Source organism: Fistularia commersonii, chromosome 10, assembly GCF_037954325.1.
Source record: "Fistularia commersonii isolate RoL2024-O1a breed Wild chromosome 10, RoL_Fcom_v1.0, whole genome shotgun sequence".
In the NCBI taxonomy this organism is placed as follows: domain Eukaryota; kingdom Metazoa; phylum Chordata; class Actinopteri; order Syngnathiformes; family Fistulariidae; genus Fistularia; species Fistularia commersonii.
This window is the reverse complement of record NC_141293.1, coordinates 12309777-12326980: the sequence shown is the minus strand read 5'-3', so window position 1 is coordinate 12326980 and position 17204 is coordinate 12309777. Positions and strand designations below refer to the sequence as shown.

The following is a 17204-nucleotide window of genomic DNA, read 5'->3' as shown; positions in this document are numbered from 1 at the left end:
CCAAAGTCAAATAAGGTCAATATAACTCCTCTCAGTGGGAATAAATCGTCTGGTTTCTACATCAGAGGGAGATTTACAGGGAAAAGGAAAAAAAAAGAATCTCAACATAATCTACAAAATCTCCATGTTTACTGCTCTGAAGAATCGCAGATGGAAAACATCATGAAATTTGAATCATTATCCCCATAGAAAGGGAAAGATGCCACTTGTTTAATATCTAACCAGAAGCAAACCAGGTATATTTATTGAATTCAATCAGTACTCTGCAGATTTTAAATCTAAATTTGGCAGTGCCAGTTCCCTGCCCACTTGCAGAGCAAAGCAATCGAGTGATTTACCCCATTGACAGGTCAGCAGTCATTCATTCATTCATACGCTCTAACAGGAAGTGATTGCGTCGGTAAAGAGGAGGAATTCCCTCCCAAAACAAAACACCAGCCGCCAGCACTCAGGCACTGAGATGTTGGAACGACCCCAGAGCCCGGCGCCCATCAGATACACGGAGAGCCGATCAGCCCTGGTCCTCAGTCTGTCTCCAGCCGGCTCCCTGGAAAACTCTCCCGCGACGACATGACCCCCAGAGAGCCACAGCTGAATGGATTAAAAGTGCTGCCTGCAGCCCAATGAGCTACTAGGTAAATACTAAACACATTTTTTTCTTATTTTTTTGAATATGTCTATTCTTAATGCAATATCTTTCTTCTTACAGTATTCAATTTGTTGAAGCTAAATTCTGGTTTTCTGAAGTTAAACTTCAGAACTGGAAAAACATTTTTCTAATTTGTTTTTGATTATGGCATCTATCCATTTACCAAACAAGTTTAATATATTAAACATACTATCCTAATATGTTTATTTTATGAGTCACCTAATAATATGTTTTATTTGTTTCCAAACCTGGAGTAAAATTATTCTAATTTGTTCATTCTCATATTATTTATTCATTCATTCTGTTAGTATTTATAGACGTTCTAGGTAAATACAAAGAACATTTCTCCTACATCTTTCCATTTCAATTCTTGACTACAATTACTCTGATATTGTTTTGCACTGGGACAAACTGTTTTTTTGTCTGAATTAGAATCAGCTTTATTGACAAAGCATGTTCACACAGATGAGGAATTTGGCTCAATTTGACAGTTACACCTTGTACTGGCATGGAGGTACACAAAGACCAATACCAAACAATACAAAACGAAGCAAAAGTGCCAAGTTTATTCATATGTCTGCTATTTTATGACAAGCTCTTTCTGCGTATTTGCTCAGCTGAAATTGACGCAGTTGACCTAAAGTTGACTTTAAAACAAACAAATATCCTGATGCAAGTAATGAGGATTGCAAATGCCGCATGCCGGATTTCATATCCGTTTTCCTTAAACGTAGCCGTTTTATGGAGCAAAATGAAGATCTCATCCGCCTTGGTGCTCCTCGGAAGAGTCTCGGTGTCACAGTATGTTGTGTTTGGTGTCTCATGTAAACATTTCATCTGGTAGAATGGAAATGTTGCAGAAGAAGGGAAACCGGAGGAGAGGAGCCAGGATCTGCCTCTTGCTGCTGGCTCTCCTGCACGAGGCTGGGGGCCAGAGGAGAACGGGGCGCAGAAACAGCAGGCTCCACGATGATGACGGAAATGGTAATTCTTGATATGAAGTATCCAGATGTTTGTGGAAAAGAGGATGGAGGGGGATAAGACACGTCCTTCAAACTGGAGGTGACGCCCCCCTGGATCCACCCGCAGTCAGTGTCATTTTATTTATTTTACCGGTCAGGTTCATCCGTATATAGTCAATGCAGTTCTCTTCAGAGGGGCAAAGTATTAGCAATGTGAAGAAGCAGGTGCATCACAAAAACAATGGAAATAAATAGATGACATCGAGGGATTTGAACATGCCGAATTTACTGTGCACTCCACATCATCTCGTGTTTTCTGACACACTTGCCATTTGGGATTTCACCGACCAGGCTGGCGTTTGACGTATTTATATTACGCTGTTGGTCAGGTGAATTTGAACAGACGAGCCTTGTTGTCCTCTCTTCGGACATTGAGTTTAGACTCTTTGTGCTGTTGATTAGACTGAATATCCGAAAACTTACAGATCACTTATGTCCCAGAAAGGGGCAAAACCCTAAAGTGTCATAATTAAAACTTTTGAGAGGCATCGATGCATCTTCTTCTGCCTCACATAAAGAAGGTTCCTGGTTGGCTTCCCACCGGGGGGCCTTTCTGTGCATGTTCTCCAATCCAAAAATCCCAAAACACATGGCGGGTTTATTGGAGACCTTAAATTGCCCAACCAGAATGGTTTTTAAAACATATACTGCATTGATCACAGCAGCATATGTGTAGCGTTCCTTCTTGCAGCAGTCTGTTGCTGAAGGAGCTGCTTAAAGCTTAAAGTTGTATGTCACAACAAGCGGGCCTGTGATTAACCAATCCAGGTGAACCCTACCTCTCGCCCAATGACAGCTGGGATGGGCTCCAGATAATCAATGAATAATTGAACAATTGTGTTGAAGCTGCGACATTTAAAGGTTTGATGTATCGGGGTTTCAAAATGGCTGATTTTGATGGCCCCTTGCAGACCTATTAAAAGTCACTGTGGTCCACAGTGAACCTCAACTGCATCTAAGTAAAGATGCAACAAACGGTGAAGAATCCTCAACTTTCCTCCATGGTGCTTCTTGCTCTCTCTCATAGATCAAATGTGTTCACTGGAGGTGGCCTTCATCCTGGACAGCTCAGAGAGCGCGAAGATTTTCCTGTTCGAGAAGCAGAAGGCCTTCGTGTTGAGCTTCAGCACCCGTCTGTCCATGATGCAGCTCGCCAACTGGTCGCTGAAGGTCCGGATGGCGGCGCTTCAGTACAGCAGCTCCGTCTCCATGGAGCACAGGTTCTCGGACTGGAAGAACCTGGACTGGTTCCACGGCCAGGTCAGCACCATGAACTACATCGGCCACGGCACCTACACCGCCTACGCCATCAGCAACGCCTCGCAGCTGCTGGAGCAGGAAACGCCGCAGGACAGCGTCAGGGTGGCGGTGCTGATGACCGAGGGCGTGGACCACCCCCGCAGCCCGGACGTAATCGCCGCCGCGGCAGAAGCCAAAGACAACGGCATCAAGATCTTCGCCGTGGGCTTGTCGAACATCGCCAAGCAGAGTAAGAACAACGCCAAACTGCGGGCCATCGTCAGCACGCCGGCCCAGAAGTTCCTCCAGAGTCTGCTCGACCCTCAGCTGGAGGAGAAGCTGATGAAAGAAATGGTGGGTGTTCATTTATTCTGTAAAAATAAGACCAAAGAGGGACCACAGAGTTTCATGGACGGCGATGGCCCTTCTTCTTACCACTTCCTGTTCGGCCAAAAACGTGTTCAGATTAGTGACGGCTGCTGCTGTCGAGTCAGACTTGGCTGAAATCATGAATCCCCCTTGCCGGGTCACTTTTTTCAGAGTGGCATATCTTCAAGCGTGAATGATCCCAATAGCTGGGGTGAAGTGAGACAGGCAGTGAACAATTGCTCACTGATCCAGGAAGTAGCATTCTTGGACGTCTTTCAGTTCCTCCCTGGAACTGAGACTCCAAGATCATTCACACTTGACCTCAGGTGGTTTGACCCCGAGTCCCACAGCAGCGACGACATCATCCAAGGGGGTTAAAGTCAGAATTAAATCGGCATCCCTTAATCCTCACTGACGCCTTTACGCTGTTCATCTCACCGAAGGCTCAAATCCCAGCAGTAGTTGTCTTTGCATGTGTGTGTGTGTGTGTGTGTGTGTGTGTGTGTGAGTGTTGGGGGGGTTCCAGCCTGATCTACATTTTCCACACACACACCAAAATGTCGAATGTCAACAGTGGGTCGAGGCTTGTCTGAGAGACCATTAGGGCCTTTTCTGCTTTCCAGAAATATTGCATATTATTAGTTATTTTCTTCAATAAAGACGCCTTTTATCAAAAAAGGCGTTAAGAGGGTTTATGAATAATTACTCTTTCAGTTAATGGTCAACTTATTGACATTTCCATCTCTTTTTCTTTTGCATGCAGGCAGCCGTTGCGTTTGAAGGGGTATGTTTTTTTTTGCTTTTTTTGTTCGTTTTAACGTTTTCATACTACGTTTAACTCTACATCGGTGTTTTTTATCTGTGCTTTGCGTGCTGACCTTGTGTTTCTTCGCCTCAGTGTCCTCAGGCTCCGGTGTGTTTGTGCGAGAAAGGAGAACAAGGTCCTTCAGGAGCCATGGTAAGTCCAGACATTTTCTGTATTCAATCGTCTGCTTCCCCGTCTGTGCCGTTGAAATTTTCCGATTTGCCGATTCCAGGGTAGAAAAGGGGACCCCGGTTTCCCGGGGACGCCAGGTGCAAAGGGAGCTAAGGTAAGTCCCGCCATGGACAAAAACGCCAACCGATCCCATTCCAGCATTTTCAAGCCTTGCTGTTTCACTCAAGGGGGAGCCCGGCTCAAACGGCCGCCAAGGAAGCAACGGTCCCGAAGTAAGACGCTTTCTCTCCTTCTCTTTAAATCTATTATTTTCAAATGTCATTCTAAAACCCCATTTGTCTCACGTCCAATAGGGACGCCAGGGCTACAAGGGCAACAAGGTGGGTCTCTCCCCGTCTCGCCCCTCGGCTGTCACCTGACTGACGATACTCCGAGATAACCGGGTCGTTTTTTTTTTTTTTTTTTTTTAACTTCAAGGGGGAGCGAGGGGAGTGCGGAACCCCCGGGGCCAAGGGTGAACCCGTACGGACGTTCATACTCTCATTAGCCCGACACGTTGTGGACGAGTTTGTGCTCGCGTTGATCAAAGTGTCGTCTTACAGGGCAAACAGGGACCCTCGGGACCTCGAGGACAGAAAGGCAAACAGGTAAAATTGCGGTCGGCTGTATTTTTCATTATGCCATATGGGATTATTTGGTCTGACTGGCAAACCAGTTTGTCAGCATGTGTTTGTTTTTTTTGCAGACTTCGGTTTTAGGACGGTCGATGGTTTTAGTGCTGCGGGCTCCGTGCGGTTTCCTCGCTGCGTTTAGCATCATCACGTGCGGACCGTTCGCTCTCGGGGATACGTTCGGCCGGATTAGTGGTCCATCCAGAGCCTGTGACGTTATGCAGGTGGTCAGAGTCTTAAAATCCTGACCTGGTTGGAAGTAAGAAAAACACGCCATCCTTCCACCTTGCAGCTTTTTAAGCTTCCACCGCCCCGTTTCCCTGCGCTCCAATCATAACCATGTAACTGGTGGAACTGGGAATGGAGGGCGGAGGGGGGTGGGGCGGGGTTTAAGCTCCGGTCCCGCAGGTCTGTCTGGTTTCCAGGGGCCGCAGATGAAAATGAATCCACATGACGGAGCGATGTGTTCATGCCTCTTCAATGCAATATTTATATAAGGTAAATTCCTGCGTGACGGTGGGAGGGCGTCCACCTCCACTTCCCACAGGGAAGCCGTTGTGTTTGCTCTCCGAGTTCCAATCCCCGAAACCCCGTGACCCCTGACCCTAGCCTTTTGTTGCCACGGTCATTGTAGCAGTTTGCTACCCAAGACCGGGGGATCAGTCGCTACTGTCTGCCCACCTGCGTCACATGACGCAGTGACCCGGGTCAGTAGCTTTCCACGATGCGGCGTCCAATCAAAATGTACTTTTATCTCACCCAGAGTGCAGGTTTGATAACCCCATCGGTTTAGAAAAAAAGTTTAAATACAAGCAGGTACCACAGTCTGATTTTCAGAATATCACGACTTTTGTGTCGCCAGTCGACCGAAATGGCCACCTTCGGAGAAAAAGTGTTTCATTATCAATTCTGTTCAGTCCCGTGTTCAAGGAAGCCAGGAAATTAATCTCAGGTCCATCCCTCTGCTGTCGGCCAACACCACGATCGGGCGACAAGGCAAATACGGATGATGTCAATGAATCTGCGCTTCTACGGGAGAAAAAATTTGAACTTTGGTGTAAAGATGAAAAAGTCACCGCATTCGGTTTAGCGGCAAGGAGTCAGTTTATAATACGTCTGGACGCCGAAAGTTTCCGAAACAACGGGACGTTTTGTAATTTATTCCTCGTGATAATTCGAATTGCATCGGCGCCACCCTTCCCCTCCGCGTCCTCGCCAGCACGCCGGCGTCTGACACGCCGTTACGACAAATGGAAGTGGAACATGTCTTTGATTCACTCCTGCACTGATGGAATGTGATTATCGGATTACGCCTAATCCCGATACTAATGTGACTATCCAAAGCGGAGAATCCAGGCTCGGAGGATATTATTCTTTTGCAGGAACAGACTTTGTGTGGTGGGATTAGGGGAGCGACCTGGCCGCCTCGCATCACTCTTCCTCCTCTGCGCCACTGGCACAGTGTCAATATAACCTTGTTGTTTTGCGAGCTCGGGCCTGAGAATCCAAGAACATGAAAGCGCTGGATGCTGATTTTTAATCCTGTTGCATTTTTCGGCGGGAGGAAGCGGGACGGTTTCTGACCCCGCGTGTCAGCCGCGCGGCGACATGGGGGGGCTCGGTTTCTGACCTTTTTATGCAAGGGGGGGCTGGTGATGTACACTACAGTATCATGTATATATATATATATATATATATGTATATATGTATATATATATATGATGTAAGATATATGATGATGTGCCTTTTGCGTCTGGATTACAGGGTGCAATGGGTCCTCCCGGGGACACGGGGCCTGTGGGCGCAACAGGATCCAAAGTATGTTTGTCCTATTTTTGGAGATACATTTGACATTTTTCATGGAATTAGAAGAATAATTTGCAGCATCTAATCATGTGATAAGGTGTCTATATAAATATATATTTGTGAAATGAAGGATGTGGCTTTTGAGGAAACATCAGCGGCATTTTTGCGCCTTCAAAAGTTTGATTTGGCCAACAAAGGAAGGATCAGATCATTCAAGCCCATCACTCTTTCCGGCAGATGCTTTCCACGCGACGGCCTTTCTGACAGGCGCCATTTTTGGTCCAAAAATGCACCAGCCAGAGAGGTTTCATGCAGCCTCTCCAACAAAGATGTCTTTATCCGGATAAAATGTAGGGCTTGAAGAAAAAAAAAAAAGCCAGACGGGGTTTTGAGGAGGGAACAAAGATGTGTTCTTTACTTCTTAAATGCCACAAAAGGCTGCGGCGACACTCGCATGTTCGACTATATCGGGATTTTTCAGCGGTGTGTTTCTATCAGACGTCATCAAGTTATGATCCTGGACTGCAGGCGGTTTAACATTTCCAACACATCAGTTGACCTTTTTTTCTCGAAATCACGTCAGGATGAACGAGGACGGTCGCTGCCGGGTCGACAGATTAGTATTGCAGAAATCAAAGCTCACGCGTTAACTCCGCTGTCGATGCGTTCGTCCTTTAACATGCAAACACCTGACCTCGTCTGCCCGCCTGCAGGGAGACCGCGGGCCCGGCGGCGTCCCCGGTCCTCAGGGGGATGTCGGCATTGGATTCCCCGGAGCCAAGGTCAGCCTGTTTGCCATAAATCACTCATTAATAGGATGAAATTACCTTCCTTTCTTGAGTAAAACCGGAGTTTGTATATCATGTGGAGTTACTTTTATTAGAATCTGTGTAATATTTAGTAGCATTGGCATTTTTTTTTTACTTTACTTGCACTCCCACTGATTTGTCTCAAAGATATATCATTGTAATTATTATTCTTATAGTCAATCTCGCCATCGCTGTTTTGATGTTTTTCAGGGTGAAAAGGGCATCCAGGGAAGACCCGGCCCCTCTGGGCCCATCGGCATCGGAGAGCCCGGCCAACTGGTGGGTGCTTATCGTAGGAGTCTTGCACGTGGCGTGAGGTCCTGGAAGGTTCACTATTTATACTTTCAGTAGTATCCTATTGTGCCGTCTTTCCATTATGCACTCGTCAGAACGATATTCCTCCACTGGGGGGGTGTGGATATATCTAAATGGTAATTTTAGATTTCAGAGAAGTTGTTTTTAATGGGCAGGTGAGATGAGAAAATGTGTTTTTTTCAATGGGGGAGCGTAAAGCTTTGTGGCTGCACAACAGGCTGGAAGTGATAACAGACATGAGCACTGCCGACAGTGCCCTCAATGGTGTTGGCAGTGTTGTCATGGTTACTTTAAGCCATCGGCCCCTGACGTTGCCAAGAGAAACTTTTTCCTCGGGCTGCAGGGGCAAGGGAGAGAGAGGCATGGATGTTTTTCCATCCGTGAAGCTGATAACTGTCCCGCAGAGCCAACACGACTGATACCTTCTCACCTACAGAGGCCCGGAGGCCGTTTACAGATTCACGCAGAAAACATTTGCCCGTTGGTTTGTTCCAGGGTCCTCCTGGACCGCCCGGGGCCCGAGGAAACGTAGGACCAACTGGGGAGGGACTGCCGGGACCAAAGGTTGGTCCGATCATTTTGTTGAGCTGCGCTAATCCAAAAGTAAAAACGTAAAAAAGTTTCTCGCTTGGTGACTTTCATTTGTTGATTTTCACCTTCCTTTTACGGATTTTGTCTCATATTTGGGGTCCCTTGGAGAGGTTCAAATTTTTTTCTGAATATTCTTAGATCTAAATCCCAAGCAACTTTTACAGGCTAGTTATTCTTGTAGGTGCAGATGTTTTGATCATTTTTTTGGAATGCAATTTCACAGTGTCACTTCTGTAACCCTTAAACACGTAAATATCTGTAGGATTTGTGCCCAAGAGTGCATGTATTTACAGTCCCTGGCCGATCAGCTGTTTATTTCACACCCGTCTGCATCTGAAATATGACAGAAAATTTGTTTTGTTTTTGTTTTTTTTCAAATCTAATCCCTGTCTCAGCCACTTGCTGCCCCAAGGCTTCCCTCTGCTCTGAATGTGCCATTTGCAATTCAAATACCATCCTCTATGCGTCAGCAACTGGCTGCACTAACGGCTTTGACCACAAGATGGTGCTGTTAGCAAACAGGCAAAACAAAATACCTTTTCCACAGTCCATCACTGATACCTGGAAGATGTTTCTCCACAGCTGGAGCAGTTTTGTTGGGACTTTGTTTCTTAACAGTTTGGATGTGATGATGTGAGAAAACGCAGAAAAAATGAGGAAGTGAAAACCAACATTTTATCAGTGCTATTTGATTCGGAGGATGACATGAATTTCATCTGGCACCACGGACACTGGCTGGACTTATATTTCAAATGGTTGGAGTAGAAGAAGAAGAAAAGATGGTTTGCATGAATTGTTACTAAAAATTAATTACATTTTGCATCAAATAACATTGAACTGTGCCTCTCTCCCTTTTTTGTGTTAATATGATTAATTATTAGAAGGTTACAGGAATAATTGTGTAACATGGTTAATATCAACTTCAGATACTGTCTTGATGTCGCAAATGATTAAACTGCTCGATTATTTTTGACCAGCATCCTCAATTATTAACAGTTAATCTCAGTTAACTGTATAAACTGAGATTAACTGTGATAAATGGTATCCATCCACTGTATCTGCTAGGTAACATAAAGTTAGCTAAGATGACATTCCGGTGCAGCATCAGACTCACCGTTTCTTTTTCAGGGGGATCGAGGACACGAAGGTCCCAGGGGCGGCCGTGGGCTTCCTGGTGTCGGTGTCAAAGGTGACAAGGTAAAGCCCCAGAAAGAACTCCTTCAAACATCTCATGTACTTCCATGGAGAGCTGGGTTTTCATGGGCTCATATACGTTTATGACGCCCACATTCGGTTTCGTCTTCCCAGGGAACCCTCGGACCTCCTGGGCTGGTTGGTCCGGCCGGGCCTCCCGGTGCAGGAATCCAGGGAGAGAAGGTAAAGAGAGTGATAATATACAGGGCGGTCTCAAAAAATTAGAATAATGTGATAAAGTTCTTTATCCTCCGTAATGCAATTACAAAAACAAAAATGTCATACATTCTGGATTCATTATTTTGACATTGCTGATTATGGCTTACATCTTAAGAAAACTCGAAAATCCCATCTCAAAATATTAGAATACCATGAAAAAGTAATTTTTGTTTTTTAATTACTTTTTTTCTAATACTTTTTAAATTACTTTTAATTACTTTAATTACTATTAATTTTAATTAGTTTTTGGCTTCTATTATGCTTACATCTTAAGAAAACTCAAAAATCCTATCTCAAAATATTGGAATACCATGAAAAAGTAATTAAAAGTAATTAAAAAAAGTATTAGAAAAAAAAGTCATTAAAAAACAAAAATTACTTTTTCATGGTATTCTAATATTTTGAGATAGGATTTTTGAGTTTTCTTAAGATTTAAGCCATAATCAGCAATATTAAAATAAGAAAAGGCTTGCAATATTTCAGTTGATTTGTAATGAATCCAAAATGTATGACATTTCTGTTTCTGTAATTGCTTTACAGAAGATAAAGAACTTTATCACAATATTCTAATTTTCTGAGACAGTCCTGTAAGGAGACGTATTGTTGTTTTACACTTTTTTTTGTACTTTGTCGCACTCGCCAGGAAAGGGAAAATCTTGGGCGCCATTTGCTTAGATTACTTTAGATTCCCTTCTGTAGCCTCAGCTGATTCGAGCAACGCCTATCCAGAAAAGCCTGATTTCTAAATCTATTGGAATTAATCCTGTCACCTCCTCTCAGGGGGATCAAGGTCCAGTCGGACCCATCGGCCCCCGCGGGACACCTGGTATAGGGATAATAGGACCGAAGGTGAGCCGTGCTTTCAGGAAATACATTTTGATCCACTGCCTGGCTCACTTAAAATCAAATGTTTTGAAACCTTTTTTGCTACTTTCAGGGGAACCAGGGGTTTGTTGGTGAGCCCGGACAGCCTGGTGAGAGAGGTGTGGGCCAGCCTGGTCCAAAGGCAAGTGAAATAGCACCACCCACCTCTGTCGGCATCCATCATTGAGTATTAAAATGTTGTCAGAAAGAAGATGGCCCCAGCGGCTTCCAAAAAAAAAAAAAAAAAAAACAGGCCGTAAACAGTCTTATCCTCCAATCAGAACAGTTTGTAATACCATTCTACCTTGCTGTCACTTTCGCTTCCTCCCCCTCAGGGTGACCCAGGGGCAGAAGGTCTCCCAGGGATACCCGGTCAGCCAGGAGAGGACGGAATTCCAGGACAAAAGGTAACATCGGGCCGTAAAACCTGCTTTGTTATTCTCCTCCTCAATATCCAATGCTACATTTATTGTCACATTTACTGTTACATGCCTGCAGGGAGACATGGGGTTGCCAGGCTCCAGGGGTCCTGATGGAGCTCCCGGTAAAGGTGTCCCCGGAGAAAAGGTACTGAGGCATTCAAAAGAGATAATAAAATAGTTATGTGCAAGTTTAAAGAGCCAGTAATCCAAGATACATTCAGTACTTATCAAGGTGTTTACGTCAAAGCTGAGAATCTTTTAGAAGAATCTTTTGTGTTGTTTTTGCAGGGAGATCGAGGGGACAGGGGGTCTAGGGGACCTGTTGGCCCAGTTGGCCCCATAGGGCCAACAGGGTCTAAGGTGAGTAAACCCTGCAGTGGACCCGTGTCTCTCAGGACTCCATCCCGAGGCCTTCCCTCCCCTTGTCCCGTAATAACCCAGAATTCATGAGCCCCGATCCATTGCACTGAGGTCATGGTAAAAATGCTCTGGTCCACTCACCCACAACGACCGGTTCTCTCCACCTAGCTTACCGCTGCTCCTCGAATTGGTCCACACCCACTCTGCAATGTCCAGTTACAGCTCAGAGTCTCTTCTTCTATCCTTTGTCTACAAAACATTGCCTTCCATGAGCGAAGAGCACTGCTCAGATCTCCATCACGTGGTTTCTTTTACCCTTGGAAGTCAGCCCCAATACTGCCCCCTATCACATGACCCATCCATCCATTATTGTCCCTCATCCGTCCTTTCACGATTGAAAAACCTAAGCAAAGGTAACAAAAAAGACTTTCCTCCCCCAGTGAAGGCTTTACCTGATGGAGGGTGATTGCTCAAACACCATTGGTGTCTTCTATTTCAGGGGGAACCGGGGCTGATCGGGTCGCCTGGCGCCACCGGACCCTCGGGGAGGGGAATCCCTGGTGCCAAGGTGTCTCTCTTTCACGCACATTAACTCATCGTTCAACGTTTTTACAAAGCAGTTGTTTTCATTAACCTCCCGTGGGTTTCGTCAGGGGGAACCGGGCCCACAGGGTCCAGCTGGAGCCGTGGGCGAGCCGGGGAGGGGCATAACCGGGCCGAAGGTAACGCCCGCACCGGTGTCCACCTCACCGAGCCTCCTGTTTGGAAATACTGACTTTTTTTTTTTGTTTTCCAGGGGAACCGGGGGTCTCCAGGCTCTGCGGGGTTACCCGGGGTGAAAGGTGAAGGCTATGCCGGCCCTCCGGTAAGTTCCGATTGACGCCATTGCTTCAAACGTCCGTCAATGACCCCGATGACCATCCGTCCGGCGGCGTGTTCTTCCTCAGGGGTTGCCGGGGCCGCCGGGCCTGCTGGGAGAGACGGGACCCGAGGGGGTCGGTTTACCTGGAACGAAGGTAAATAGTTATTTAAATCCCAGTTTGGTTTCATTTTCATTTAACGGTGAAGAAGGAGCTGAGCGGAAGAACGATGCATTCGATTCACCGTTGGATCCACATCCAGAAGATGGATCAATGGTCAATTCATATATTTGCATCATTCTGACTTGTTTCAAAGTAACCTTATTACTACTTCAAGATGAGATACAGTAATCCTTGAGTCCTGTATTACTTTCTGTTTAGAAGTAAATATTTGTAAAATACAGTTCAAGTTGACTCTATTCAATCCAGGGGGACAGAGGCTTGATAGGACCTCCTGGACCTGCTGGACCCCCAGGAATCAGCCGAATTGGGCCAAAGGTAATCATGTTTTTTTTTCCTTTACGGTTGATTATAATCTAGAAAAACGGGATGTGGCCCAATTTGAGACGTTCCGTCAACACAATAAAATCCTTCTGAAGAGACTGACCTGTGGATCCTTGAAAATAATGCGAGCTCTCTCTTCTTGCCGCAGGGTTCGGTGGGTCTGATGGGGCCTCCGGGGCCACAGGGGCTTCCTGGGGAGGGACTTCAGGGACAGAAGGTACTGTTGTCGCATGGAACTCGCTGTACACTGAATAAAACTGCCGGTTTTGTTCATCTGCCCCTGATCTTTCCAGAGATGAATCAGTATCACTGCGTTATTAATTATCCTCCAATCAGGACGAAGCATAAACTTGTACATTTTCTTCCTCTCCAGGGGGAGTCTGGATTTCAGGGGCTCCCAGGACCGAGGGGCCCCCCAGGAGTTGGCCTGCAAGGAGACAAGGTAAATAAGAAACAAATGAAAATGAAGAAATTGAAAATCTTAAAAGTGCTTAAAATCAGCTGAAAAAATATTTTATTTCTGTATTTAAAAAAAGGGGGGGGAAAGTGACTTGGGAAATCAACCAAAAATAAAATCATGTGAAAATCTGCAGGCAGTGGATGGTACTAAGCCACTGACAAGGAAAATTTCCAAAAAGTTAGTTTCTCAAAGAGATCGGGGGTTTCTCTGTCTTTGCAGGGTGACCGAGGCTTTACCGGCGAGAAAGGAAAGAAGGGAGAGCGAGGGGAGGCCGGGGAGGCCGGACCCATCGGACCCGCGGTACCCAATCTGCCAAGCGTCAGATGGCAAATTGGCATGAATGGACTTTAATGCTGTTTTGTGTTACAGGGCAGAGAAGGACAAAAGGGAGAACCTGGACTCACGGTAAGACCTCAACATGATCGTCTGTGTTTACCTTCTGGTTTTTGCGTCCAAATCCAGACTTGCTCCCCTTTTTTTTTTTTTTGCTCGCAGAGGGACGAGATCATCAGGATCGTCAGATCCATATGCAGTGAGTGGCCGATCCGGGAACTGGGAAAATTCATGTTCAAAACCAGGACATCTTTACATGACTGAGATGTCGGGGACTGGACTGGACCGGGGTGTCCAGCAGGAGTCACATGATGAAGTGTCAGTGTTGGACTCCACTTGACAGAATCACAAGACTTTGCCTCCCGACTCGGAGAACTTGTAGTTTGATGTTTCTCCAAAAAAGGGAAAGCGTCCTTTCGGACACTGGGTTTAAAAAAGTCGCTGCCACGTTTGAGGAAAACATTGCAGACAGTTTGACCCGCAGACGTAGATGGAGACCTGAAGCTTGCAAGATTATCATGAAAAATACCATGAGCAGTGGTCATTATCCGCACATTTTTAAACAAACCAAATTCAATTTCCTCCAACGAGGAACACATTGGAATTTATTGATTACTTGCAATTCAATACATAGTAAGTGATCCCAAACCACATCAAATATTGTCATCTAATCACCAGATGTGTTATTACATTAAAAATGCTATTTATCCACCCCATCATGGGGTTATAATAACAATTAACTGAGGTTTGGATTAGTTTGCGTATTGAGTATTTTTGTCTCGGAGAATAATTTCCCCACTAAATTAACTTTTTATAACTATTGAAAGTGAATAAGCGGTGGAACTTGCCCATCACATGTCGCCTGTCTCTCAGGCTGCGGCGTGACATGCCGTCAAACGCCGCTGGAGCTGGTGTTCGTGATCGACAGCTCGGAGAGCGTCGGCCCCGACAACTTCAACGTGATCAAGGATTTCGTGAACGCCCTGATCGACCGGGCCTCGGTCCAGCGGGACACCACCCGGGTGGGGGTGGTCCTCTACAGCCACATCAACATGGTGGTGGTCAGCCTCAGACAGGGGGCGAGCCGCGACGAGGTCAAGGCCGCGGTGCGCTCCATGATCTACCTGGGCGAGGGGACCTACACTGGCAGCGCCATCCAGCAGGCCACCAAGGTCTTCACGGCGGCGCGGGCGGGCGTCAGGAAAGTGGCCATCATCATCACCGACGGCCAGGCGGACAAGAGGGACACGGTCAGCCTGGAGAGCGCCGTGAAGGAGGCCCAGGGGAGCAACATCGAGATGTTCGTCATCGGGGTGGTGAACGAGAGCGACCCCCTCTACGAGGAGTTCAGGAAGGAGCTAAACCTGATGGCGTCGGAGCCAGACGGCGACCACGTGCATCTGATCGACGACTTCAAACTGCTTCCGGGTGAGAACCGCGTCGAGGGCATCGGCGGACTCGTGTTTGGTGCTGAGTTTTTAATTACAGCGGGTCTTTTTGGGGCTCAGTCTGATGTGAAAATATGAGCTGGCGGCCAAATCTCCCGTTATCCGCCCTCAGCTCTGGAAAAACGACTCCTGAGTCGGATCTGCGAGAATATCGAGACCCAGCTGTTCAGCTCCATCCCGAGCTCCAGGCTCCCGCCGGGTAGCCCCGAGGTCTCCGGCAACATCCTGGAGCCGCCGTACCGGACCGACACCGACACCCCCACCTTCACCGGAGACTTCAGGAGGGTCCAATCCCTGGTGAGGAGACACATTTTTCTAATCCCAACCAAAGCAGTCATTTGTTAAACCGCCGAACCTAACATCAACACAATTTCATGCATTTTGCTGCAATCAATGCATTTTATCAGATTTGTGGTCAAGTAAACATCTACGTCGTTCACAACTCTTCACTATCTGTATCTTCATCTGCACTGCAGGCCTAGAACGAAGTGGGCAAAGTAGACTGAAAGTGCTTTTTTTTTACCCCAGAGCCCTACGGGTTGATCATTCATTTATGCATTTATTCATTTTCTACACCCCTTGCCCTGCGCTCAGGGTTCCAGAGGCGCCGGAGCCTATCCCAGCTATCACTTGGCGAGAGGCCGGGTTCACCTTGGCTCAGGAACCACATTTAATGAGACAGACAAGCTTTCACTCGCTCATTCACAAATAATGCAGATATGCAATCCTTCGCTCTGTCATTCACACGTCATATAGACACACAAGCATTCACCCTCTCATTTACACATGTCTGGAATGAAGACTTACGACAAAGGTTTGCTACCAAAACCATAGGCTACCAATTATGGTACTAAGCTAACTTGAGAATAGCCTCCAGTAAGGAACGCAAAGACGTCCGTCTCGTCTCCCTGTTGTGACAGCGTGGCTAACCTCGGGCGGTGACCTGTCCCCTTCCCCCCGTCCAGCCTGGCGCCCCGGGCTCATACTCTGACAGGGAGCCCCTCGCCCCGCAGAGACCCAGGACGGATGACCGAACCGCAGCGGAGATCCCGAGGTTCCCCTTCTTCGATCGGCAGCCGTTCAGACCCGTGACCAAGTTCGAGATAATCCCCCCCACCGACCACAAGCTGATGACGGGGGCCCTCGGCCCGGCGGCCCCGACCCTGAAGACCACCCCAGAGCCCCCGCCATCCCCAACCACCCCGCCACCACTGCCACCCGACTCCCTGGGATCAGGTGGGTTTTAAAGGAGTCGTTACCGGTTGAAGTGTTGAACGTCGGTGAACAAATTTTGTCCCAACGGACGAGCGGTGTTCAACGCGCGCCTGTGGTTCTGTCCCCTCCCCAGCCGAGCGCTGCAACCAGGTCCTGGACCCAGGCCCATGCCGGGACTACGTGGTGAAGTGGTACTACGACGCTACGGCCAACTCCTGCGCCCAGTTCTGGTTCGGAGGCTGCCTGGGAAACACCAACCAGTTTCAGACGGAGAAGAGCTGCATCGAGACCTGCGTCCGGGTCTGAGCGTGGCGCGGTCGAGAAGAGGTTTCCGGCAAGCTCGATCCACCATCAGAACCTCCGGCACATCTGGTGCCGCTCTGTCAAGAGAAGAGTTGTTAGGGGAACGCCATCATGTGTTCCCGCCGCTGTCGCAGGGTCCTTCGGAGAGCTTCCTTCATTTCCTATTCTCATTCATGTACTGGACTATTCCTGTTCTGCTCGGCAACACTCGCACTCTATTCAGTCATTTCTTTTGTACCAAGCATTATTATATTGTATTTTTTTTTTTTTGGAGCTTCATTCTTCTTGAAGTTTGCTGTTGTACCATGTAAAGTGTCAAGTAAAGATCATAAAATTAGGATTCTGAGCATCTGTTTGTCACGTTGTTGAGTCTGACATCCCAAAGGAGGGAAATTTAACATTTTCAATGCCTCTCCTATTTCCTCCAAAGCCATATAACGATTTAATGTAACAATTTCCAGTCAACTTTGAGCCGTTATTATTGGACTGATGGGTTTCAAAAGTAGTTCTGAACCCGCAGGCTGTTCTACGATGACCCCATTCTCCACAAGCAGGCACATTTGAGGCAGTAAGTCTGAATCTCGAGTCCCAGCAGAGATCTTATGATCTTCTCA

The 17204-nt window shown here is 46.9% G+C and overlaps 1 protein-coding gene across 1 annotated transcript; it reads left to right on the top strand.

The window, feature by feature from the left end:
* Nucleotides 1–438: 438 nt before the first annotated feature.
* On the top strand, nucleotides 439–16593 carry col28a1b (collagen, type XXVIII, alpha 1b). Its single transcript, XM_086153785.1, has 35 exons — nucleotides 439–635; nucleotides 1494–1633; nucleotides 2699–3264; nucleotides 4043–4063; nucleotides 4178–4237; nucleotides 4317–4370; nucleotides 4444–4488; nucleotides 4570–4596; nucleotides 4694–4738; nucleotides 4819–4863; nucleotides 6652–6705; nucleotides 7407–7475; nucleotides 7713–7781; nucleotides 8313–8381; nucleotides 9537–9605; nucleotides 9717–9785; nucleotides 10602–10670; nucleotides 10759–10827; nucleotides 11021–11092; nucleotides 11184–11252; nucleotides 11396–11467; nucleotides 11967–12035; nucleotides 12121–12189; nucleotides 12264–12332; nucleotides 12415–12483; nucleotides 12757–12825; nucleotides 12980–13048; nucleotides 13205–13273; nucleotides 13511–13591; nucleotides 13661–13696; nucleotides 13787–13823; nucleotides 14498–15052; nucleotides 15185–15369; nucleotides 16038–16308; nucleotides 16421–16593. Exons 2-35 carry the CDS (start codon nucleotides 1495–1497, stop codon nucleotides 16591–16593), a joined length of 3573 nt encoding a protein of 1190 aa, XP_086009911.1. The 5' UTR covers nucleotides 439–635; nucleotide 1494.
* Nucleotides 16594–17204: the final 611 nt, after the last annotated feature.